The following is a 27863-nucleotide window of genomic DNA, read 5'->3' on the forward strand; positions in this document are numbered from 1 at the left end:
TGCAACACAAATGATCAATCCTTTGATACAGAGAAGTTATGCTATTAATGTTACATAAATGGTGTATGAAAATGTATTTAATAGATCAGCCAAAATGCACAACAGAAATAAAAATAGAAGAAATGCTGTGGAATGAGGGTATCAGTTTAAGATACGTAATTGTCCAGGGGGCACTAGGTGATTTTTAACTGATATGGAGGAACAGGTCCACAGCAGATGCCATCTCATTGGCTCTTTACACAACCCTGGAACATCTGGACAGCAAAAATGCATACATCAGGATGTTCTTTCTCGATTACAGTTCAGCATTTGATACCATCATCCCCTCAAAACTAATCAATAGGCTCTAAGACCTTGGCCTCAATAACTCCTTGTGCATTGGATCCTGGATTTCCTCATTTGTAGACCCCATCGGTTTGGATTGGCAAAAACATGTCCTCCATGATCTCCATCAGCATAGGTCCACCACAAGGCGTGTGCTTAGTCCCCTGCTTTACTCACTTTACACCTATGACTGTGGCTAAGCACAGTTTTAATGACATAATCAAGATTGCTGATGAAGCCACTGTTGTGCGCTGTATCAAAGGTAGGGGTGAATTAGCATACAGGAGGGAGATTGAAAATTTGGCTGAGTAGTGTCATAACAACAATTTCTCACTCAATGTCAGCAAGATCAAGGAACTGATTGTAGGCTTAAGGAGAGGAAACCAAAGGTCAATGAGCCAGTCCTCATCAGAAGATCATAGGCAGAGAAGGTTAGTAGCTTTAAATTCCTGGGTGTTACTATTTCAGAAGACCTGTCCTGGACCCAGCATGTGAATGCAATTGCAAAGAAAGCATGGCAGTGCCTTACTTTCTTAGGAGTCTGCACAGATTTGGCGTGACATCAAAAACTTTGACAAACTTCTACAGATGTGTAATGGAGAGTGTATTGACTGACTGTATCACGGCTTGGTATGGAAACACCAATGTCTTTGAATGGAAAATCCTACAAAAGGTAGTACACTCGGCCTGGTACATCACGGGTAAAGCCCTCCTAACCATTGAATGCATCTACAGGAATTGCTGTCGTAGGAAGCAGCATCCATCATCAGAGATCCTCACGACCTAGGCTGTGCTCCTCTCTTGCTGCTGCATTCAGGTAGAAGGCACAAGAGTCTCAGGACTCACACCACCTGGTTCAAAAACAGGTACTACTCCTCAACCGTCAGGCTCATGAACAAAGGGGGATAATTATACCCACTTGCCCATCCATTGAGATGTTCCCACAACCAATGATCTCACTTTAAGGATGCTTTGTTTTGTTATTTCATGTCCTCATGATTTATTTATCATTTATTTATATTTGTATTTGTACAGTTTGTTGTCTTCTGCACTCTACTTGATCTTTCATTGATCCTGTTATAGTTACTAGTCTGCAGATTTGCTGAGTATGCCCATAGGAAAATGAATCTCAGGATTGTATGTGGTGATATATATGTGTGTGTATACACACACACACACACACACACACACACACACACACACACGATCTGGTGGAATAAGTTGATTAGGAAATTAAAAAAAAAATTAGGAGCACTGAATCATTTAAGCTAAGGATTTGTAGAAAACTTTAGCATAATTTCTGATTTCAGTTTCAGTTCTGGGCACCACACTTTTTAAAAAAAAAAAAAAAAAAAATGGCAAACTCAAATTTATTGTCATATGCACAAGCACATGTCTGCCTGCACAGGTGCACTGAAAAGCCTACTTGCAACAGCATCATATGGTATATAAGCATCATTCATAAGAAAAAATATAAATTAAATGTAAATTATACGCAAATTTTACAAGAAAGAGCACAATTAGAGCAACAAAAGTACATTTTATTGCAAAGTGATCGAAGTGCCAAAGCTCTTCAGAGATGATGAAAGTTGAGGGGTAAGTGGGATCAATTGCATTTTCAAATTAACATAACTGGTTTGGCTTTTAAATATGAAGAACAAAGCAGGTCTTTTTCACCTTTCATTGCCATGTTAACTTTTTTAAAAAGTCTTTCTCTGAGCTAGACTAAATCTTTGTACAACTGTGGTCCATTAATGGAAGAGGAGGTCAAATAGACTGGCCACTTTGTATTGGACTAACATGTTCAGCTGAGTGTGACTGAAACTGCATTGTGAGGCAGCTTGACTTGGTCCAATGTGTAACTTTCCCAAACCAAGTAGAATGACAAACTAACTACTGGAGGAACTCAGAACAGCCAGTCCAAGTGTAGAATCTTGACCCAAAAGATTGACTATCCATTTCCATCCACAGATGCTGTGCCAAATTCCTCCAGCAGTTTGTTTTCTGGCCTTTTATGAGATTTAATTATAGTTATTACTCTCTGGGTGTTTGTGGCACTGTACCAACAGAATTTATGGACTATTGGATTTTACTTCATCCCTGAAAACACTTTTCATTTTATTTATTTTTTCCTACACATTACACCATCTTATATTAAAATTTACACTGAACTCATTTGGATTTAAAGGGAGTGGGAAATATACAACTACACCAGATCCCAATACTAATCACAAATCTATTAAGAAATTGGACTACAACCCCATCTCTGGCTGCTCACCTTGGCCACAGGCTGGACCCTGGTCACAGCTCCTGGTCTCCTGGTTCCAGCCTTTCACCACACCTGATCCCTGGCTTTCATTATGGACCAGTGAATGAGATAGATGTTGGGCCATTAGGATATATGAACAATTTAATGCCAGACCATCAGAGTTCTACTGAAAATTAACTGAGTAGTTACTTTGATTGCATCTTGTATGGTTGTTGATGTTGACAGTGTTTTTGCTAGTTTGCTTGGTGAGTGGTTTTCTTGAAATATTATTTGTTACAATTTAATGCTGAAAAGTGTTTGTTTCCTTCCCTTAAGGCACTGGAGAAAAGACATATGCAAAGAAAAATTATGACAAGTATCTTGCAGCATTAAAAGGTTCAGGACTAGTTTCATCAGAGGAACGGTCTGTGACATCTGTACTGGATCAAATGGCAGGAGCAAGTAATGTAACTATTTTGGGTAAGTAACATGTTAGTGAGAGTGAAATAATGTGTTCTATCACAAGACTACAATTTTGTAGGGTTTTGACAAATTTAAGTGCCTCCTTTAACTTCTGGAATCTAAATTTATGTTCATGTATTGCATGAAATGGTCTTACTCATGTAGATTTGGCTTTAAAAGAGAATGAGTCACCAAGGGTGAACTGTACAGCACATATCACAGCTAACTAACTTCTAAGCTGTAAGCATTAGAATCTCGTGTGATGCATTACAATCTTTCAAAAATCTTTTTAATACTTTGGACTTGAATGAATATGTTTAGCTATTGCCCTCAATGTTGTTAAATACTCACTGAATTGTGTGCATTCAATTGTTCTGAGATTTTGAAAAACTTAACGTTTTTTTTTGCTGAAAGGGTCTGTCACCGTAATATAAAATTTTATAATAGGATAAATCTTGCATTTTACTGGGAAGAATGGATCACCTATAGAGGTGAAAATCCTGTTTGTAAGTATAATTGTTCTGTTTGCCTGGATATTGTGTCCGGATTTTTATTTGGATTTTGAGGGTAAGGAAATTGTATTTGGGAAAATAATAAATGAAACACATCCATACTGGTGGCTGGAAGTGAATGAATTTGTCATACTTGAGAATGACAGTTTATTTTATTGTTGGTGTTACAACTGCATTGATTTTAAATATAATTCTTGAGTCCCTCAAGCATTTGAAGCAAAATAATCACTTTAAGGATGTGGTTATTGTGTAATCCATTGCTTGAAAGGGTTGTGGTAGTAGGCTTACTGTAATTCTTTATATTAAAAAAAAACTGAATAACTGGTTTCTGTTCAATAGCTTAATTTGTTTAACTTGAGTGATTGTACAGTGAAATCTTTATTTTCAGTGATCTTTGAAATACTGTTCATCATGAGGATCTCTGGTTTTCTGATAGCATCTATGCACAGTGGATGCACCTGTATACCTCGCTAAAGTAAATATCTATTCCACCAATCAATGGCAGCAACTCCATGTATAAAAACATGCTGATATGGTCAAGCGGTTCAGTTGTTCAGACCAAAAATCAGAATGGGAAGAAATGTGATCTAAGTGACTTTGACTCTGGAATGATTGTTGGTGCCAGACGGGGTGGTTTGAGTATTTTAGAAACTGCTGACCACCTGAGATTTTCAGCCATAACAGTCTCTAAAGTTTGTGGAGAAGGGTGCGAAGAACAAAAAATATCTAGAGAGCAGCAGCTCTGTGAGTGAAAACACCTCGTTAATGAGAGGAGAATGGCCAGACTGGTTCAAGCTGACAGAAAGGCAGCAGTAATTCAAATGACCATGCGTTACAAGAGTGGTGTGCAGAAAAGCATCTCTGAATGCATGTTGAACCTTGAAGTGGATGGGGTACACAAGCAGAAGATCACACTGGGTTCCACTCCTGTATCTAATACAGTGGTCACTGACTGTAGCAATGTGACTAGACGAAATTCAGAATCAACAGTGGACCACATCCAAAAATGTTAATACTAGACAAAGCTTGTTTGGTACTGTTATGAAGCTGTCAGCCCAGTTTTGTGGGTCTGAAGCAGTGAATCTGCCATGAATTCACAGCTTTCAGATTCAGATGCAATAATGCTATTAACTGCATGATTGGTCAGTATATTGAAGTATTATATTTGCAGTAATCCAGTGTTTTTTTTTAAAAAAAAAGCTAAGCTGCTTGCATAGGCACCCTGTATGTCCATACAGACATATTAAGCAAAACTGGTACTTGATGGTAAGTCATTTGACTATCAGAATTCTGTTCTGTGTTAAAGCCTTTAGAGGACAACTAGACTGACTTAGTTTCCTATTTAATAGTATAGTTATTTTAATACACTTAACCAGTTCAGGTAATTCTCAGTCTCCTTCTGATCACTTAAGTATCCCCTCCCTCCCCTGGCTTCATCTGCCCATCTTCCCTTCCTATCAGATTCTGACATTTGTAATTTTTTGTGTCACCTTCCAATCTTGCAATCTTCCTTCACCCTCCCTTCTTCCTACCTGGCATCATCTGCTCTTTTTATCCTCTCCCTATCTATCCCTGCCTTTTACCCACCACTTGCTGTGTCCCAGTGCCACCATTTACCTCCAGCAAGTGACTCTTATCTGTCTGTCAGTCTCCTCTTTACTTTGATCAATCTGTCACCTGCCAGCCATTTTCTCAGTCTCTTTACTTTGTTCCAACTATCACCTGCCAGCTATTTTCTCAGCTCTCCCTCTCATGTCCTTTTATTTTCCATGACATAGCAGAATTAAGCCATTCAACCCATTGAAACTGCTCCACTATTCCATCATGGCTGAGTTATTATCCCCCTCAACCCTATTGCCTTTCTCCCTGTAACCTTTGATACCCTTACTAATCAATAACCTATCATCCTCTGCTTTAAATATACCCAATGACTTGGCCTCTATATCTGTCTGTGGCAATAAATTCCACAGATTTACCACCCTTTGGCTAAAGAAATTCCTTCTCATGGCTGTTCTTAAGAAACATCCCTCTATTGTGAGGCTGTGGCCTCTGGTCTTAGACTCCCCCACTTTAGGAAACATTCTCTCCACATTCACGATATCTAGGCCTTTCAATATTTGATAGTTTCATTGAGATTCACCCTCATTCTTCTAAACTCCAATGAATACAGGCCCAGAGCCATCAAAAGCTCCCCAAAAGTTAACCCTTTCATTCCCAGAATCATTCTTGTGAATCTCCTCTGGCTCCTCTCCATTTGATCTTTATACTGACCATCTTGTTATCCATGCTCTTTGTCCTCATATAGTGCCTTGACCAGGAACATTGACTATCCCTTTGCCTCCATAGATGGGCCTGATTCACCAACTTCCTCCAGTACTTTGATTATAGCATCTGCAGTCTCTTGTGTCTCCACACTTCCCTGTTTTGCTGTCTCCAAGAGTGCTGAAATTATGTTAAAGATTTCCATATCTTATTTCATCAGCAATAAGTCGAATTTTCTATTGTATTTTTGTTTTTAAAGGTGCTACAACAGGAGCAGGGCAGCTGGATTCTTCTGATGAGGTGGGTTTGAATATATAGTATAACAAAAAACAGCTGTGTGCAGACTTAATCACGTTTCATTTGTATGACACATATTCAAGATTAGGCAACAGCAGTCTCAGCTTTTATTTAAAGATGATTATAAGAATCCTCTGAACTTAATTTGAGTTGTCTCAGTATTGCTTTTTTGTCATTATGGAAGAGTAATTACTATAGCATAAATGATTACTAAACTGGTAATTTTCACAGGTAATTTAGATTAAAGATGTTTCAGCAAAGCCTTCTCTAAAATAACCAGATATTTTGAATTTTCATCAGTTTTATTGCTTCCTGTGTGAGCTACAGTTATTCTAGTGGGCTTCCTTTGTTTCCTGATTTTCATGATAACCCCATTAGGTTAAAATTTACTTCACATTAATAAACAAAGTAAGAAATCATTGTTAATAACCTCAAACCAGTGAATAATTATGTGATACTAAAATGCAGCAGATGCTGAGTGCTTTACATAAAAAAGAAGCACATATCAGAGATGCTTGTTAGGGCAGGCAGGTAAGTGGAATTAATTTTCAGATAATTGTTCCACCTGTTTCAAAACAGCGACGATCATAGCTGCTCAAGAAGAGCAGGATTAGTTGCCTTAATGACTTTCGCTCATTGGCACTCACATCTACTGTAATTAAGTGCTTCGTGAGGTTGGTGGTGGCTAGAATCAATTCCTGCCTAAGTAAGGACCTGGACCCGCTGCAGTTTGCCTATCACCACAGTAGATCTACAACAGATACAACCTCACTGGCTCTCCACTCTGCCTTGGATCACCTGGACTATAGTAATACATAAATCGAGGTACAGCTTAGTGTTCAACACAGTCATACCCTCAATTTTAGTCAAAAGCTCCAAAACCTGGGCCTCTGTACCTTTCTCTTCAACTGGATCCTTGACTTCTTCACTGGGAGACCAAAGTCTGTTTGGATCGGAAATAACATCTGCTTCTTGCTCAGTATTAACACTGGTGCAATTCAAGTATGTGTTCTTAGACCGCTGCTGTACTCTCCCTACACCCACGACTGTGTGGATTGGCACAGCTCAAACACCATATATAAGTTTGCCGACAATACAACTACTCTTGGCAGAATTTCAGATGGTGACGAAGAGGCGTACAGGAGCAAGACAGATTATCTGACGTTGCAGCAAAAACCTTGCACTCAATGTTAGACCAAGGAATTAATTGTGGACATACCGGTTCTCATCAAGGAATCAGAAGTGGAAAAGGTGAGTCAGTTTCAAGTTCCTGGGTGTCAACATCTCTGAGGATCTATTCTGGGCCCAACATATCGATGCAGTTACAAAGAAGGCACAACAGTGGCTATATTTCATTGAGGAAAAATTGGTTTGTTACCAAAGGTGCTTGCAAATTTCTACAGAAGTATTGTGGAGAGCATTCTAACTGATTGCATCACTATCTCATATGGGGGGAGAGGGGGCACTGCACAGGATTGGAAAAATCTGCAGTAAGTTGTAAACCTAGCCAGCTCCATCATGAACACGAGCCTCCTTAGCATCCAGGACACCTTCAAAAGGTAGTGCTTCAAAAATGTGGCATCCATCATTCAAGGATACCCATTGCCCAGGACATGCCCTCTTCTTCTTCCCCTCTGATAGTAAGTTAATTCTTCTCTTCGGAAATACAGTCAACAGATGGGTTCAGTTATTTATAATTTTGTAGTAAGATAGATGGCATTGCAGAAAATACCTATATTTCTGGTCAGCAAGAACGGAATTTGAGATTGTTCCTACAAACCAGTGGACCTGATTAAAAATGGATAGAACTATGAAATACAATATCAAACAAAAGAAAATAATTTTAATTTAAAGTTGAAACTTTTTTGCATTCACTCTTGAGGTTTCATGGGTATATTAGTTATTTTACATTTCTGAATTTATCCTTCACCGGTTAAACTGAAACAACTCTATTTGTAAAAAAAAAGATTCAATTATGAATCAAGGGTTAACTGTTTTAGCAATATGCACTCCTTTTTTCAGGAGGAGCCAGATGGCAGTCAAGGAGTTGGCAAACGGAAGAGGGTAAAACTCTGCAACAGCACCAAAGGTATTTTTGAAACAATTTATGCTGATGCTAAAGATAGTGATTCCATGAAACCCATTTGAAGGAGCCGCCCTTTCGTAGTCAAGCTTCCGATATTTAAGAATACATTAATTCCTTGCTGAGTTATATTTTCATACATTCAAATTAATTTAATTACCTTTCCAAAATGTCATTTTCATGTTTCAGTTTTGCATGATAACAATATGTGACCTTGTTACTTACATATGCAGTAAAGGGGTGGGAAAGAGGAGGTAAAAAGTTGCAGCAGGTAGATTGGAATCTTGAGTTGAGATAATCAAATGAGCCAGGATCTTATTAAATGTCAGAGCAGGTTTGAAGGCAGAGTGGCCTATTTTAGCCCCTTGTTCATGCACAGCAATTATTTATGGTTCTCAAAGCAAATATACTGTACTGCTAGGTCTAGTGTAATTGTGTTTGGATTTGGGAAGGCAAAAATAGATTAAGGCATTTTCTGCTTGCGAGTACAAACCAAATAATTTTTATGTGTGGTCTTTCTCACTGGCACGTCAATGGTGATGTGCACTCATCCAATTAAACCAAATTACAGCTGAAAGAATAATTTCTCTTTCTCTTGAGCTACCTTTGTTTTTAACATTGACCTCCATCTTTTAGCAAAGTTTGAAGAAAGTTGTATCTAAAGCTGAAGAAAATCTGGAGAAAAGCAGTATGTACTAAAAATATATGGTGGTTTGAGCAAAATTATATGGGAAGGATCAGACAATCATTTTGGGTGCAAACTTTTATAAAAACTCTACCCGTTATTTTATCATGTTCACTCTGTCAAATATATACAGAAATTTATTGTTTTTACTATAGATTGTTTTCAAATTTGTTTTAATTTTATAACTGACTTGTTGACTTACTGTGCCTTTCATTTTTCTCATAATTCTTTAGAACTACTTTCTTAGGTTTGTCTTCAATCATCACTTCTGCCAATTAGCCTTGGCTTTATTTTATTTTAATGCAACTATTAAGACTCATTTTGTGACTTATTCTGTTACGTAAATGGCAACAATGAATATCAAGTGAGACAGGTTATATAAAGACAACCAAACATTTATTAAACACGTATAAACGATAAGGGAAAAAAACAAAGGAAAACTTTAACCGGAAGTTAACAGATATGCAGCCGTTCACCAACTCGCCACTCGGCTCTGGTTCTTAAAGCGTTAAATGTGAAAACAGTTCTTAAAGCGATACAGTCAGATATAGTTCTTAAAACGATAACTTCGAAAGTCCAACAGTTTTACACATTCAATTGGGAGAGACTTCTCTGGAGAAGGATTTCTTCACAGACACACCTTTACTGCTAGTCCTGTCCACAGGGTTCATGATGCCGAAAATAAACAGTTTAAATCAACTGACTTTAAATTCCTTTAGAGAGATAGAGCACCTTTTTGCATGAACTCCTTGCTTTTTCTGGCAAGAGTTATCTCGATGCAGGTACTCCTCCAACGAAGACCCAATAAGGTTGATTCTTTATTAAACTGCCAAATGATGCCGATCCTTTGATAAATTCTTCACTCTCCCTTCAACTGTTGGAATTGAGTAAATTGGCACTTCCAGCCACAAATTTCCAGTCCAAATAATATGGAATCTTTCAACAGAACGCACAACCGTTTTAAAAATGAAACTGCGTCACAAAAACAAATGCAACAGAAACGGAGGCACAGCACGTTCTTCCTGGAAATCTATAAACTTAAAAACCCTACTGCGTCACCTGAGTCGACCCTTATATAGTCACGGGGCAGATGTCATCACGTGACCTCACATTGGTGGGAAAATCACATCAGGTGACCTCCAAAAGACCATTACATCATTCTCACTAAAAACAAAACAGATCTCCTTGAGCGTGTATCAATTCTTGTTTATGTTTGCTGCTTTACACTAGCTCTTTCACATCTGAAAAGTTAACTTATCTATTCAGTTTATGGAAATCAAAATGGCAGATATTGGAAAGCGGAAATGTAAAACTCAACAATTCAGAAAACATCTCCAGAAACAAAGAGAGGCAGTGAAAGTTTTGGATTTGTGATCTTTGTCAAAATTAGCTAGGAGCAATGCAAGTTAGTTTTCTGAAGGAGAGAGGTGGGGAGGGAGGGATGTGCACAAGAAAGGTAATGCATGTAATAGGACTAATTAAAATAACTTAATATGAGCAGTTAACAGCATTTTATATTTGTGTAATCTCTCAGTGAAAGGTTTTGGAAAGGTTTTGACTGCATAGGAGTAGGATGAGAACATCTGAGCTTATGATACAAGCAGAAAATGAAAACTGCTTATGTTTTCTTGTATTTTTTAATAATGGGGTGATGAATATTTAACAGCCTTTGAATACTTGTGAATATCACAGACACGCAGAAAGTGAAATTCCGTGCAACGCACACAAAATGCTGGAGAAACTCAGCAGGTAGATAGCATCTATGGGATGAATAGACAGATGTCGTTTCAGTCTGAGACTCTTCATCAGTACTGGAAAGCAAGGGGGAAGAAGCCAGAATTTGAGGTGGGGGAAGAAGTACATGCTAGAAGGTGACAGGTGAAGCCAGGTGCGTGGGGGATGAAGTAAGAAGGTGAGAGGTGATGGGTAGAAAAGGCAAAGTGCTGGAGAAGAAGGAATCTGATAAGAGAGGAGAGTGGACCATGGGGAAGAAGGGAAGGATTAGACACCCTGGGAGAGGTGACAGGCAGTTGAGAAGAAGAGGTAAGAGGGGAGCCAGAGTAGGAAATTGAAGAAGAGGGAAGGTGGGGAGGAATAACCAGAAGTTGGAGAAATCAATGTTCATGCCATCAGGTTGGAGGCTACCTCGATGTAATTCTCAATGTGAAATTCTGTAACAGTTCTTATTACTGGCAAGTCTAGGAGTGGTATCACTTAATCAACTGTTGACATTTCAGTAGGTAGGTAATGAAGTAACTGGCTAGAGATTGGCCATCCGTACCCACTAGCTGTTTTGATGGAATAGGTATATAACTTGTGGTTAAGAGGGTGATGCAGTAAATACCTGAGAGGTGCAATTAAGACTAATCTTTACTCTTAATCTTAAATCAATTTAAACCTGAATTTGACATGTTTGAAGATATTGGGCATTATCCAGCTAAATAAACAAAACCATTTTTTATATTCAATTTCAGATCCATCCATCATGGATATATTAAAGCATAAATGCTTTCTAGAAGAAATATTATTTTGGACTGTCAAATATGAGTTTCCACAAAAAATGGTAACCTTTCTACTAAATATGTTGCCTGATCAGGACTACAAGGTATGTAGATTTTAATTTTTTAAAAATTATCAAGTTAAACCAAATGTTAACGCGTTGACTCTTCTGATATCAAACAGGACTACTTATGTCACCTTTCCGATAATATTGTTGATATTATGAAGTAAACCAAATTCTGTTTAGAAGTTCTAATCTTGTTTTACACAAGCAGGGAACTTCATTGTACCCTAGTGTGTGTGACAATAAATTAATCTGAATCAGTGCTCACAATGTTTTTTTTCTACTGGATAAACAAATGTAAATTGATTGACTGCTTATTGGAACATCATTGTTCTATCCATAGGGGAAACAGAGATATTGGTATCTTTTTCTGCACTTAAATGCAACTGCCTGGTAAATAATTAATGTAACATTTGTTAGAATCCACACAAAATTTGAGGCTATTATCTATACTGTAAGTCTGGTGTAGTGACTAATAATTGACTGCCTTCAGCTATTTTGGATAAGATGGATAATTTAGTGATTGAACGTGGGTCCTGCCTTCAGCAAAGTTAGCAAATATGAACATATGAGTGTTTTAAGCCTGAAATGAGTGTCCCCTTTGTGTATGATATTATGGTTAGACACTTCCTCCTAGACCCTGCAACCTTCTTGTCTTAACCATGTAGACACCACTGTAAAGAATTGCTGTTTAAATCCCAAAGGCATTCAGAGTTTGTTTGCAAGATCACATGAACCAAAATTATTCTTCCTGCTCTAGTTAATAAGTCGTCATACTAACTTTTACTTTTTCTTTTGCAGATAGCTTTTACTAAAACATTTGTTCAGCATTACGCCTTCATCATGAAAACTCTGATTAAGAGTCATGAGTCAGAAACAATGTCCAATAGGATTGTTCATATTAGCGTGCAGTTATTTAGCAATGAAGAATTGGCACGTCAAGTCACTGAAGAGTGCCAGCTACTAGAAATAATGGTCACTGTTTTACTTTACATGATGGAAAATTGCCTTGTCAAAAGCGAGTTACAAGGTGAGTAGAAGTTCAATTTTTTGACAGCCTAATACTTTTGAAGGTGGTGTTTATCAGACTTGTAAACATGTATTGTATATGGAAATAAAAATACTATTGGGGGGAAAAAACTGCATGTCTTCAACTTAAATTGGGCACAATGCTTTAAATATTAAATTCTAGCAAATACTTTCAGTATTTAAAAACTTTTTTCAAGTTATTATTTTGTTTAAATGAAACATTGTAGTTCTACTGGAATTCTGAATTTCAAAATAATTTTCATTTTGTAATATTTTCTTTCTTACTGTTGTAGATGAAGAGAACAATTTTCATGTTGTTGTAAACTGTGGTGAGCCACTCCTAAAGAACAACACCTATTGGCCTTTAGTTAGTGATTTTATTAATATCCTTTCACACCAAAGTGTAGCAAAACGTTTTTTGGAAGATCAGGGTCTTCTTCAGATGTGGATGAATTTTGTTTCTTTCTTTCAAGGTAAGTTCATTCCTTAGGATTAAAAAGTCATATTTATAGAGTCTGATGTATTGTATGCTCATTGACCTGCTTGCCCATTGCATTGTTGCAGGTAGTTTGCTTCTTTAGGAGTCTTAGGGACTTTTGTGGGAGTCTGCAGAGATTTGGCATGACATCTAAAACTTTGACAAGCTTCTATAGATGTGTAGAGGAGAGTATATTGTCTAGGTGCATCACTGCCTGGTATGGAAACACCAATGCTGTTTAACAGAAAATTCTACAAATGATAGTGGATTTGGCCCAGTGAATCATGGGTAAAGCCCTCCCAATGATTGAGCACATCTATATGAAAAACTGTTGTAAGAAAGTAGCATCCATCATCAGAGATCCCCACCATCTAGACTATGTTGTTTGCTCGCTGCTGCCATCAGTTAGAAAGTACAAGAGCTTCAGCACTCCATTATCAGGTTTAAGAACAGGTCTTGAACAAGATGAGATAACTACACTCACTTACCCATCCAATGTTCTCAGTTTAAGGACTCTTTATTATGTTATCTCATGTTCTTGTTATTTATTGCTATTTATTTATATATGCATTTACACAGTTCATTGATCTTTCATTGATCCTGTTGTAGTTACTATTCTATAGATTTGCTGAGTATGCCCAGAGGAAAATGAATCTCAGGATTGTATATGGTGACATATATGTACTTTGAAAATAAATTTACTTTGAACCTTGAACTTTCTAAATAATTAAAAGTTCAAAGTAAATTTATTATCAAAGTACATATATATCACTATACACAATCCCTAGATTTGTTTTCTTGCAGACATACTCAATAAATCCACAGAATAATAATCATAACAGAATCAATGAAAGACTGAACCAACCTGAGCATTCACCCAGTGTGAAAAAGACAACAAACTGGGTAAATACAAAAAGAACGAGATAATAATAAATAAATAAGCAAATATTGAGAATGTGAGATGAAGAATCTTTGAAAGTGAATCCATTGGTTGTGAGAACATTTCGGTGATGGGTAAGTAAAATTGAGTGAAGTTATCCTCTTTGGTTCAAGAGCCTGATAGTTGAGGGGTAATAATTTAATTTAATTTTTTAAAGTACATATTTAATTTTGTGCTTTAAATGAAAATACAAGTGGGAACTGTAGTATGCAGTAGTGGGTTTGTAACTATTGCTTTGTAATGTGCTTGCTTTACCTGTTAGTGGAATTCATGTTTGTTGAGTTCAGCAGTTGTAAGACTTTCAAATGTTGTTTCTTCATCTCAAGCATTATGAACTCTGAATACGCTCTGAACATGTGTAACAAGTTAGGCACACAATTTTTTTTCTGCATTGTAGAATCAAGTTCCTGCTGATGTTCCATGTAACTTTTAACCTCCTGATTAGTACTCCTTAAAGTGAGATATTTTTATTTTGTAGGATAGTTAATGTTATTCAAATGAGACTGATACTTACTGCCTGTTATGCTGCTGCTGTTTAGGGCAGCAATGAAGGTCCTCCATCTCTGGCAGTGTTCAGGGCTTCCTTCATTCATGCCAGTAGGTTCCTGTTGGTTTTCTCTACTGTTAGCCATGCAAGTTCTGTGTGGAGACTCAGGGATACCATCACACTCAGATGTAGAAGGATTTTTCATTACTGTTTCCATAACAGTTTAGTTTTGTCAGTCAGTATTGTTACCCGTGAGCTGACCAACCACCCTCCCCCCCCCCCCCACCCCTCCCTCCCCGAACCAGGAGGACCAGTAAACCATTCGTAGTATGGCCTTTACCATTTGACCTGTTTACCTGTTTGGAAGCCAAAGCATAATGCCCTGACTCCAGCCAAAGTAGCTCTGGGAATTATTGAGGCATGTAAGCCTCCAAACCTTAATAAGATTGGGGCCCTTTTTGAGGAATAAGACAATAGTTGATATCAAATAGGAAGTTTTATGTTGAAACAAGGGATTGAATTGAGGCTATTTAATGTTTAAGTTTTATTCCCATATAAATCCTAATTGTGACAGATGTTACTCTGAGGTGGCTTCTTTGACTTGTATGTTCTGGTCCTGCCCTCTCTTGGAAAAATTTTGGAAAGATATCTTTGATATCATTTCAACAGTTTTGTGTTTTGATTTACAACCCCATCCTATTACGGCAATTTTTGATTTGCTAATGATGGAACATTGCTTTTTATCCTCTTCAGCTTATTGGATGATCACATTTATTACATGAATGGCCAGAAGGTCCATTTTATTGAATTGGAAAGAGACCAATCCCCCTACTACATGTCAATGGTTTTCCCAAACTATATCATGTTTAAATTTAGAAAAAAATCAGAAGTGTCATTTTTGATCCTTCGGTTATATTTGAAGAGACTTGGAAGCCATTTATTCAACATTTTCATATGATGTAGTTAGAACTTTTCTGAATCCTTTTTATTAACTTGGAATATATGAATAGAGGAGTGGAGTTGACGACATTAATGAATGTATTCGATCTAATATATTGGTTCAGCCCTGTTTTGTTCTGTTTGTTTTTTTTTGGGTTTAGTAACTTAGCTTTTTTTTTAGTTTTTTGTTTTCTGTGGTTTTTCTTTGTGCTTTTTCTTTTTCTTTCTTTTCATGATTATATATGAGAGTTTGGAAGTCTATTACACTTGTACTATTTATAGTTTCTCTTGTATATGTTTATTACTAATAATGTAATTCCAATCTCTTTGTATCACTATTGTTATTATGTTTATGAACTTGAAAACTAATAAAAAGATTAAAAAAGAAAGAATGTTTAAGTTATCAGAAAGAAGTAGTTTGCTGGTGAAAAAAATGATTTGTTAAATCCCTCTGTTACAGGATTTTCTTTTACTGCAATTCCAGTGAAACTAGAAACCCCTTCCATTGCTGTAATGATCTAGAAAACACAATCTGAAATCAATAATTTGTCCATGGCAGTAATGTGACTTTAATTGGAGATCTCCATGATGAGATTAAAGTTCATAAATTGTCTTGTGTTCTTGTTTATCTATTTTTAAGGCATGAATTTAAACAAACGAGAACTAAATGAGCATGTTGAATTTGAGTCACAAACATACTACGCTGCCTTTGCAGCAGAATTAGAAGCCTGTGCACAACCGATGTGGGGACTTCTAACCCATTGTAGAATTAAGGTGAGATATTTTGTGTGTTTTAAACATTTTTGAATAAGGTGTATGATGGTATAAAATATGAAGAATTAATTCTGTGCTTTAATATTAATGAATATAAATTTGCTAGCCTGGTTATATGCACCAGCAGATTTGTAATTATTAGACTGAATGAATAAATTCTGCTCCAATGTCTTATGATCTAATTATTGCTTTGTAATGAGTTTGATTACCTATGTTTGAGAAATTGTGATTGTGCCTGTAATTGGTCTAATAAATGGTGAGTTACATAAAGTTGAGCTAAACTATTAGTAGAAACTGAAATAAGTATAAATTACCAAAGATAAACAAAAGATGAATATTTGAGGGCTCAACACTTTCTCAGAGGTTAAAGTTAAGATAGCATGGGGGCGCAGCAGGTCAAACTGCTCACTCATAGCTCCTGTACCCATGGTTTAATCCTGACTTCTGTGCTGTGTGGAGTTTGAAGTTCTCCCTGTGACTGCAAGGGCTTTCCCTGGGTACTCTAGTTTCCTCCCAATCTCTAAAATAAGTTGATCAGTGAGTTAATTGGTTAGTGAATGGATGGATGATTGAAGAATCAGTTAATGACCATGCAAAAGAAAAAGGATTATGAAGAAATGTTGGGAGTGAAAATAATGGGGTTCTTCTGACAGCTGGGTTAGATTTTTCTTTGTTATTTGAAAATGAATAATATAAGAAGAGCGAATATTAGGTGGAAGTCTTGATGAGATCTGAAGTATGTATTCAAGGGATGTTGCAGTAAACAATTATAATGCAAAACTAGGTGAATTCGGCTAAATCTCTCCATGGACTGAGTCAGTCCAAAGCAGCAGTGTTGAATGTTAATGTCATCTCCACAATACAGTCGGCCCTCCGTATCTGCAGGTTCCGCATCCGCAGATTTAACCAACCGCGGATCGGGATCAAAAAAGAAAACCTGAAAGTTCTCTCTCTTTCTTCTTATTCCCTAAACAATACAGTATAACACTATTTACATAACATTTCCATTGTACAGGTTTCCCCTGCTATCCGAAAGTAGAGCGTTCCTATGAAACCTTTCATAAGCTGAAATGGCGTAAAGCGAAGAAGCAATTACCATTAATTTACATGGGAAAAATTTTTGAGCGTTCCCAGACCCAAAAAATAACCTACCAAATCATACCAAATAGCACATAAAACTTAAAAATAACACTAACATATAGTAAAAGCAGGAATGATATGATACACAGCCTATATAAAGTAGAAATAATGTATGTACAGTGTAGTTTCACTTACCAGAATCGGGAAGACAGCGAGTACACTGGAAGGTTCACGCATTTTTCTATCATACAGTTCTTTGTAAGCACTCAAAACATCCTGCAAACCTTCCCTAAACCTACATGCCCTTTCAAAATGAAAGTCATACTTTTCTGCAATCATTGCAGCACTGTCAATCATAGCAAAAATCTCACGCAGTTCAAAGCTATGGCGGCTTGATGCTGAGTATTTGTTTTGCTGAGAGCAAAACAAATGCTGAACGCTATTTTCGCTTTTTGCCACTCGGGGTGCGCGCTGCCGCTATAACAACTTGCTGCAAAACAAACGCTGAACGTTATTTTCGCTTTTCGCCACTCTCACTGCTCGGGGTTCGCGGAAGAGCTATGATGGTTACGTCTGTACTGAACATGTACAGACTTTTTTCTCTTGTCACTATTCCCTAAACAATGCAGTATAACAACTATTTACATAGCATTTACATTGTATTCGGTATTATAAGTAATCTAGAGATGATTTAAAGTATACAGGAGGATGTGCGTAGGTTATATGCAAATACTATGCCATTTTATATATGGGACTTGAGTATCCGTGGATTTTGGTACCTGCGGTGGGGGGGGGGGGGGGCCGGAACCAAATCCCCGTGGATACGGAGGGCCGCCTGTATAAAGAACATTGCAAGGAAGGGAAGGAGTAGATGTAAGTTTAATTTTAAGTCAAGAAAGAGAGGAATTATGCTTCTCTTCAGCTTGGAAAAATATATCTAAGGAAAAAAAATTACAGAATAAAGCAAGACATTTAGCATTATGCAGAAAATCAGTGAAATGTTAATTATAGGCTCACTAAGGCAGGACAGAGATGGGTTTATTCAGGGGCTACTTCTGTGAATGGGCGATTATGTGGTATTCTTAAAACTGCATAAAGGGAGCTTTTCTGGCATATCAAGGATGAGAGTAATTAAAATAAGTTTCTAGAAACAATGAATTTAAGAAAGACATAAACAGTAAAAGCTGATATTGAAGAACAATACAATTAAATGAATTCCAGTATTACCTTCATTTGAAGATGTAAAAGATTGAGGAATTTGTATGCCAAGTGATAAATGGACAAACATCTCTCAGTTACATGGGAATGTACTTGGGAGAACAACTGAAAATTAGAATATTATGTGAATTAATGCAGGAATTGTAGAATGCACTGTGTTTCAAATGAAATCAGAAAGGGAGAGTAACATTTAATTATTATTTTGGATATATTCTGTTTTCTTAGACGTCTGGTTAGGACAGTAGTGACCAAATAACTTCGTGGTGATAGAAGAAATTAAGCTCTTGGGATTAAGCACATAACAAGGTTATTAATATTGTTTTAACTTTGACTGATCTTTTTTAACATAGGAGATGGAAGAATACACCAGAACAGTGGTCCGGTACTGCCTAGATGCATTGCAGGATTGGTTTGATGCCATCAATTTTGTTGATGAGGTAATTATGAAATGGAATGTCATGTTTTAAATTCCCTGGCAATAAATAATAACTTCTTTTGATTTCCTAATTACTAACCTTTTACGAATCATGCTTTGGTACATCTAGATCCTTCTTCATCATTTAATGCCATTTAAATGATATATTTAAAAATTCTCCTGCCAGCATTACAATTACACATTTTATTTGTCAGATCTTTGCTTACTCAGTTCATATATACCTTTATATTTTTATTGGCTAGCCTAATTTCAGTCCACATCAACATGTTACATCCTACAGCACTTTCTCCCCTGCAATAACATTTGATACTGCAACTATCAAATGTCCCTTAGAGTCCAAAATATAGTTCTTTCACCAGCCCTCCTTTATCTATACCCTGTGTTTCTTGCGAGTGCTCTAATTAGTCAAACATGGCATTCCCTTCACAAAATAGTGTTAAGTTTGCTCATTTACCTTGAATTTTTCAAATTGTTCTGCTATAATTGTATTGATAGCTGGTCACACATTCCTTATGATAGATGTTAAACTAATAAGCCTGGAAAGCTGCTTCATGCACCCATGCTGATCTTGTCAATTTCATCAACTTTACCTCCAGCTTCCACCCTGCCCTTAAATTCACTTTGTCCAATTCTGACACCTCTTTCCCCTTTGTCAATCTGTCTGTCCACCACTCACTCACCCAAATCTTATATCTTTGGAATGTGAGAGGACAACAGAGCTCCCAGAGAAAACGCACACAGTCATGGGGAGGACTTACAAACTCCTTACAGACAGTGGTGGGAATTGAAACCCGATCTTATAGCTGGTGACTTAAAGCATTGCGCTAACCGTTGGAACCATAATAGGGATTTGAATTAAAATGGTCAGTCACCAGAAATTCCACTTTTGGCGGATGGAGAGGAGGTACTCAACTAGTCCTCCAAATTACGTCAGGTTTCACCATTGTAAAGGAGGCCAATCGGGAGCATTGGATACAAGAGATGACCCCCAGCAGCTGAAGCATTGCCTCACCTGGAAGGACTGTTTGGGGCCCTGAATGGAGATAAGGGAGGAAGTAAATGGGCAGGTGTATCACTTCTGTCACTTGCAGGTATATGTGTCAGGAGGGAGATTAGAGGGAAGGTAAAAATGGACAGGGGAATCATTGAGGAATGATCCTGTGGAAAGCGGAGAGGGGGCAGTTGGGAGGGAAGTAAAGAGGGATCCTGTTGAAGATGCAGGGAATGGTGTGTTGACTGCAGAGGTTCATGGGCGGTAGGCGAAAACAAGAGAAACTCTATCCCTGTTAAGGTGGCAGGAAGATGGGATAAGCACGAACGGGAAGGAAATGGAGAAGATGTGGGTGAGGGAACTATCTATGTTGGAAGAAGGGAAATCCCGTTCTTTGAAGAAAGAGAACATCTCTTAATGTCCTGGAAATGATAGCTCATCGTGGCAACAGATGCGGCAGAGACAAAGGAGCTGAGAGAAGGTGGGAAGAGTTACTGTATTCATACAATGGTTTAGACGGTTGCATTCTTCAGATCTTCATGTTCGTTGTAACATTCAAGATGATTTGTTGATAACCTTCATAATCCTTAACTTGTTGGAGTAGAAAAATTGTTTCATTTTCACTCCCGGCCTTTCTGGCATCTCCAAGCCTGAATGCTTAAAACTGTGCTGAATTGTTTTACAGCTTGCTTCTTGCCAAACATTAGTGACAAAAAACACTGGTTTTTGAATACAAACACGCGCGACTGGCACATTTAAAAACCGTTCTCTCTAAGTACAGGATGGTGTCCAACAGCCACACGATGTGCACGTAACTGATGCTAATTAGAAACTGTTAGGCAACAATCTCCATCCCAATTAAGCTGTATATTGTCCCAAGTAAATGAAGGGTATCCCAACTATATTCTCAATTAGTTTTTGTTCTTTAAGAGTTGTCCTAAATAAGCAGCTACCCCAAGTGACTGTTGGTCTATTTAACCAATCCATTTATTTTTGATTGTTAAAACATAAACTTGATGATAATATGATAATGTAGCTTTAGACTGATGTCTTTTTCTTTCTTTTCTTAAATCTAGCCTGCTCCTAATCAGGTTACATTTCACTTGCCTCTTCATCGTTACTATGCCATGTTTTTAAGCAAGGTAAAGTCATACTCAAACTGGTATTGTACTTCTTAGTTGTGTAAAAGTTATATGGTGTATTATGGGACTATAACATAATATGGGAGTATAGTAATATGGTATAGTTTGATACTCCCATATGAAAGTGTAACTTTAAGGAAATAGTTGGGAAGTTGAGTGAGCAAAACTGACAAGTGTGAAGATAGGTGTGAATATTTAAATAATAGAAATTTAGTAATAGATCTTCACCAAACTTCAGAGACCTGTATATGTTTGAATGTATTGGTCATGGGCAGAAAAAAATTGCTTACTTTTTCATACTTTGTACTTGGAAAGCAAGGATGTGTGCTGCAGCTGTTGAAAGTTGTGATTAGGCTGTAACTGGAATACAGAGTACAGTCCTGGGCACTGCACAGTAACTAGATATATTAGGCAGGTTATCACTTACTTGTACCCTGTATCCGCCTGTTTCTTGCTGTGTAGCCAGAATCATGGCAACTATACCTTGCTGGTTGTCTCCTAATTGATTAGCATGGACAAGAAAAACGCAGGGTCTTTCAGTGAGAGTGGCTTCACACAATAAAATATTTTACTTTTTTTTAAATCCCACTTATTTTCATGGGCTGGCTGTGTTTGTGCAAATTATCTTGATGTAGGTTCGGATCTGGGAAATAAGCAGAAATTTATAGGGAATTTGCTAGGACAGTACAACTGTTGCATACTCTGTTTAGTTGAGATTTCAGGAGGGAAATAGTTCAATAATGAATTTATCGGCCAGCAGGCACTAGTGGATCTCAGTGGAAGCTTGGAGAACATGGAAAGCTATTTCATCAAATGATTACCATAATATCAGGTAATTAAGGGAATATTTATTCCCTTGAATATATTTGACTAGGGAAGATTTGACTGTGACCTCAAGCTCCATAAAATAATCGATAAGGCAAATGGATATTCTTCTACAGGTGCAGACATAAGCCAAAGGGACATGACCTTAAGATTCAAGTTAGGCCATTTGGGGAGGTAGGTTGGAACCTTCTGTTGCAGTTGTACAAAACATTGGTTAGACTGCACTTGGAGTTCTGGTCGCCATAATGGGGGAAGATGTAATAGTAACAGAGCAAGTGCAAAAAAGAAATAGTAGGAATGGAGGGCTGTACTTGTAAGGATAGATTGGATAGGAAGGGTTTATTTTCTCTGGAGCATTGGAGGCTGAGGGGTGACCCTATAGAGGTTAATAAAATTGAGGGGCATAGGTAAGATAGGTGGTCAGAATCTATTTCCCTGGGCAGTGGAGTACGCAATTAGAGACCACATTAAAATGAGAGGGGAGAAATTTAATGGTGATCTTAGGGATAACTTTGTCACAAGCAGGGTCATGAATGTGTGGATTGAGTTGCCAGAGGCAGAGACAATTACAATGTTTACAAATAGTTTAGACTAGTACCTGGATAAGGCAAGGTGTTGAAGGATATGGGCTTAATGTGGGCAAATAACATTAGAATAGATAGGCATCATAGTAGCATGTCTGAGTTGGGTAGAATGGACCTGTTTCTCTGCTGTACTTTTATAGGATTCTGTGAAAGAGTATGATAAAATCAAAGCAAGTTAATGACATAGAAGATGATTATTTTGTCCATGCAAGTTGATATGCTGGCAACTGGTATGCCCATTACAGATTGTGTTTTATGAAATATGCATCCAAGTAGTTTTTAAATGTGATGAAGATCTCTTCAGGGAAGGAGTTCAAAATTTGAACCACCCACTGGGTATAAAAGTTCTCATCTCTGTTCCAGTCGCTTTAAAACTATGCCTCTGGTTTTTGACCCATGTGTTAAAGGATGATAGGTCCATCTTGTTTATGTACAACCCTCATAATTTTATATATCTCAATTACGTCTTCTCTCAGCTTCTGTTACACAGAAAAGTAACCAGTCCTCCTTCGTACCTGCAAGTTTAATGCAATCTCAGTTTTAATCAACAATCTCCAAAACCTGGGCCCTGTACCTCTCTCTGTAACTGTATCCATGACTTCATCAGGAGACTACAATCAGTGCGGACTGGAAATAACATCTCCTCCGTGCTGATAATCAACACTGGCACATCTCAAGGATGCGTGCTCAGCCCACTGCGCTACTCTGTCTACATCCACAACTCTGCAGCTAGGCACAGCTCAAATGCCATCTATAATTTTGTTGATGACACAACTATTGTTGGCAGAATTTTAGATTGTGACGAGGTGGTGTGTAGGAGTGAGATCAATCAGCTGGTTGAATGCTGTTGCAAAAACAGCCTTGCAGTCAACATCAGTAAGACCAAGGAATTGATTGTGGACTTTAGGAAGGGGAAGTTTAGTGAGCTCACACCAGTCCTCATTGAGGGATCAGCAGTGGAAAGGGTGAAGATCTATCCTGGGCCCGACATATTGATGCAAATATAAAGAAGGCATGACAGCAGCTGTATTTCAATAGGAGTTTGAGGAGATTTGTTATGTCACCAAAGACTCTAGCAAATTTCTACAGATTTACTATGGAGAGCATGCTAACTGGTTGCATCACCGTCTGGCATGGAGGAGCCTCTGCTCAGCATCAGAAAAAGCTGCAGAAGGTTGCAAATTCAGCCAGTACTAGCCTCCCCAGCATCGAGGATATTTTAAAGGCTTAATGGATGTTAAATACAATTCTACCTTTACCTCTCAGCTATTGTTTTCTATGCCTGAGCATTGCCTTTCAGCAACTAAGAAATCTCTATCAAATCAATTCAAAACTCGTATTTTTCCATAGAACACAAATCTTGAGTCATGTAATGGAAATATATTTACAGCATTTGATGTTATCTCAGTCAACACCTTTATCGCTGTCATCAGTGTATTTTTGCAAGTTGTGAAAATGAAGGAATATTGCATCAAAACTAATAGAAATCAGCCATGACACTGAATGGTGGAATGGGCTGAACTACTGTATTTCTGCTGTGATTGAAATGTCTGTACAATATTGTTTTATTAGTTTAAATTTGCTAAAAATTTTAGTGATTTATTTGTTCGGAAATTTGTCCTGGTGAGGAAAATAAAGAATGGTAGGGTGAAGGAACCATGGGTGACAGGTGAAGTGGAAAATCTAGTCAGGTGGAAGAAGACAGCATACATGAGGTTTAGGAAGCAAGGATCAGATGGGTCTATTGAGGAATTCAGGGTAGCAAGAAAGGAGCTTGAGGGGCTGAGGAGAGCAAGAAGGGGGCATGAGAAGGCCTTGGCGAGTAGGGTAAAGGAAAACCCCAAGGCATTCTTCAGTTATGTGAAGAACAAAAGGATGACAGGAGTGAAGGTAGGACCGATTAGAGATAAAGGTGGGAAGATGTGCCTGGAGGCCGTGGAAGTGAACGAGGTTCTCAATGAATACTTCTCTTCGGTAATCACCAATGAGTGGGAACTTGATGGTGAGGACAATATGAGTAAGGTTGATGTTCTGGAGCATGTTGATATTAAGGGAGAGGAGTTGTTGGAGTTGTTAAAATACATTAGGACAGATAAGTCCCTGGGGCTAGATGGAATATTCCCCAGGCTGCTCCATGAGGCGAGGGACGAGATTGCTGAGCCTCTGGCTAGGATCTTTATGTATAGGGAATAAATTATGGTATTTTTAGATGTTTCTTTATCAGAATTTATTTTTAAAAAAATTATCAACCTACTCCAAAAGTGATAAGCTACTTAAAGCATTGATGGTTATCAAGTGGAAACTTCTAAAAGTTTATAATTGTAGCATGTAACGTTTTACGTATATTTGTGACAGCAGGTCAAAGGCAGCATTTCTTAAATTGGTTTAATGGTTTGAATAACTTCCAAGTGAACATAGTGCAAAAGATAAAAGTACAAATGAAGTACTTCATAAATTATAATATACTATATAAAGTTCATTTATCCATTATTTACAAAAAAATTATTCTTGTGTTTCTATAATATATGCCCATTTTAAAAATAATTTATAGGCTGTCAGATGCCAACAACTGGATCTTGATTCACTTTTACCAGATCAAGAGATGTTGATGAAAATGATGGTTCATCCACTTCAAATTCAGGTTTTTCCATTTCTCTTTGTTGCATGTAAAATAACTTTCTGTCAGCATCTTGAACCTGCATGTTATGTCTCCCAAAGTGCTAATATATGGCTGTATATGTTCTGTTGTGCTTTTAGTAATTTGTTGAAAATTTCTAAGTGAAACTTGCCAAATTGAGCATGCAAAGACAGCAGTTACTACCCACCATGGTCTAATGCAAAAAAAAGGTAGATGATAAGATTACTCTGGAAAGCAAAAAAAATCAAATCAAACATCAAAGGCCATTCAAATAATCTTTTAAATTATTTGGTTCTCAAAATGAATATTGTATACCTTGAAGTATTTTGACCAAAAGCAGTTCAAGTTATGAAAAGATGCTGAAGTTTGACCATATTAATTTAGTTGACTTTTTGCATGCTTTCCAAAAATTTCATAGGAGTTTTTATTTCAGACATCCTTTTTTTTTCCAGAGTGGTAACTGAGTGTATGCAGTTTATAAACTTTTACAGGCAGATAAATGTGACATATTCTCTGGCTCTACCAAGTGCAAGCTTTATGTTCTCAATGTGAAACACTGTTTCTATGCAATTTTGAGTTTGAGTGACTTCTAAGCCCCTCTACAGGATCATACAATATGGTACAGAAGGATGCCATTTTGTCCATGCTAGCTTTAAAAATGCTATTTCAAATAGTATCCTAATACGCATCAAATGTGAATAGAAGCAATTTTTGAATGTTTCCATCACCAGCTCAGGCAGTTATATTAATCTAGATGCTGGCCACTTTTTGGGGGTGGGTGGGGGATGTGTTTTTCATCAACCTAGCTAATTATAGCATTTATTTTGGCTCTATGTCTTTATTCATCAGTGACTCTGCTAAGGATAAAAATTCTTCCAAATTAATCTTATTCATGCTTTTTCATAATTTCATACACCTCACTTAAACCTCCCGTATGCCTGTATATTCCAAAGGATGCATTTGGAGTTGATGCTGTTTCCTCTTAACAGCTTAGAATTTTTAAAACATCTCTGTCAACCCATTTGTCAGCATCCAAAGGTCTAAACCTGCTTGGCAGGATAAACATAGAGAAAGAGGAACCACTGAACATGTTTCTTTTTTCTTGCCTCCTAGCTCCATTGACTTCCTTTGAGAAACACATCCATTGTTTCCATCTTCACGAGTGGCTATCTTTTTGGTTTTCAAATCCTTTTTGTTATTTCTTTAGCTCCATGTTTTTATAAAATATTGCTGAGTTTAATCCCATTTTTATCTGTCAGTATCTTTGCCATGCACTATGTAAGTTTATTTCCTAATTACACTTGCACTTTGAACATTTCTTGAATTTATACAGTATTGAGCTTTTACTGCCGTCTTCTCATTGGCATCCAAGGCAGTTGTGATTTGGGGGTTACTTTGTAGCTGCTGCGTTTTGTTTTTGAACCTTCAGTAGCTTCTCCTTTTTAAAGTTATTGCTTCCTGGACACTTTTGACAGATTTCTCTGCCCAATAAATTTGGCCTTGCCCCATTTGAGAAAGTTTAATCCTTGTTTAATTTTATTTCCCCAGTTTTAAAAAGTAGGGCATTTTGTGGAGAAACTGCAGAATCTCCTGGCATTGATGTTGCATGAGTTTGAGAGAAGATGTATGTGAGCTTAATGTCTTGTTCCTCTTTTCTGAAGCAGGCTGAATACTTTTGGGAGCTATTCTTTTTCCACCCTCCAAAAGTTTGACGCAAAATAAATGTTTTCTCCAGTGGGCACTTCTGAACTTTGAAAATTGACACACATTACTTTACGTTTCCATATGAACTTAGTCTATTATTTACAGTTTTGTAATTTGAAAATACAGACTGTGAGCAGTCCAGTAGTAGAGATATAATTAATTTAGAATTCTTGGTTCATTGATCAGTTTGCTTTGTATAACTCTGAAATAGTATTGATACTATTTTTATATGCAAGGTAAACAACTTTTTGCCTCTTCATAATGGGTATGAAAGACTAAGGGGCTATTATACTTTTTTTTTTAATTTAGGCTAGTCTATCAGAAATACACAGCAATATGTGGGTTAGAAATGGTCTTCAGATTAAAGGACAGGCTATGACTTACGTGCAGTCCCACTTCTGCAATTCTATGATTGATCCAGATATCTTTCTTCTGCAGGTATGTATATATTCAGTATTTTGATGCTTGCATTTGTTTCGGTTTAGTGTATTTGATGGAATTTTGATTTAAAATTCTTAAAGTACCATCTATGTAATGATTTAATTTTATAGAATAAATCTTATGTTGGAATATCATTTTCCCCCATTAGGTTTGTGCTTCCAGACTTGATCCAGATTATTTTGTTTCATCTGTTTTTGAAAGGTAACTGTAATATTTTTGAAATCTTGAATTGATGATTGCAAAATCATCAGGATGTAACTTTGCAATTTTATAATTGTGAATTGTTTATGAATACAAAGGTGTTATTGTTGTTCTGATCTTAGCCTGTACAATAGTGAGTGCCATAAATTGCCATCAGTGGATTATCTTCTGTAGATGAAGTTTAATGCATTTGAAAGATATATATTATGATCATTACAGAATTCAAGAGGCAAAGCTGTTTAAATAAATAATTATTGATTTATCAAAGTAATTTTGTGACTTAATCTAGATTTAAAGTGGTGGATCTGTTAACAATGGCATCACAGCATCAAAATGGAGCGCTTGATCCAGAACATGAAAGATCAATGCTTGAGGGTGCCTTAACTTTCCTGGTCCTTTTACTCAGTCTTCGTATTCACTTAGGTAAGGTTCTATATTGTTTTACGTATTTCTGTATAACAAAATTGTGGAGCTACCCATTGGCTCTGATTATGATTTGATTTTTGTTATCTTTAGCCTT

The 27863-nt window shown here is 37.1% G+C and overlaps 1 protein-coding gene across 3 annotated transcripts in view; it reads left to right on the plus strand.

Moving 5' to 3' along the window:
- Window positions 1-27863, plus strand: part of ubr3 (ubiquitin protein ligase E3 component n-recognin 3) — a 224485-nt gene that overhangs the window by 33731 nt on the left and 162891 nt on the right. For all 3 annotated transcript variants that reach the window (XM_072261898.1, XM_072261897.1, XM_072261899.1), the window contains 13 exons: window positions 2909-3052; window positions 6068-6108; window positions 8128-8194; window positions 11348-11478; window positions 12238-12466; window positions 12759-12938; window positions 15950-16083; window positions 18732-18818; window positions 20885-20950; window positions 24911-25000; window positions 27011-27139; window positions 27291-27343; window positions 27633-27766. In XM_072261898.1, coding sequence (XP_072117999.1) covers window positions 2909-3052; window positions 6068-6108; window positions 8128-8194; window positions 11348-11478; window positions 12238-12466; window positions 12759-12938; window positions 15950-16083; window positions 18732-18818; window positions 20885-20950; window positions 24911-25000; window positions 27011-27139; window positions 27291-27343; window positions 27633-27766 — 1485 coding nt within the window. The remainder of the gene's footprint in view (window positions 1-2908; window positions 3053-6067; window positions 6109-8127; window positions 8195-11347; window positions 11479-12237; window positions 12467-12758; window positions 12939-15949; window positions 16084-18731; window positions 18819-20884; window positions 20951-24910; window positions 25001-27010; window positions 27140-27290; window positions 27344-27632; window positions 27767-27863) is intronic.

This window comes from Mobula birostris, chromosome 6 (genome assembly GCF_030028105.1).
Source record: "Mobula birostris isolate sMobBir1 chromosome 6, sMobBir1.hap1, whole genome shotgun sequence".
Classification (NCBI taxonomy): Eukaryota; Metazoa; Chordata; class Chondrichthyes; order Myliobatiformes; family Myliobatidae; genus Mobula; species Mobula birostris.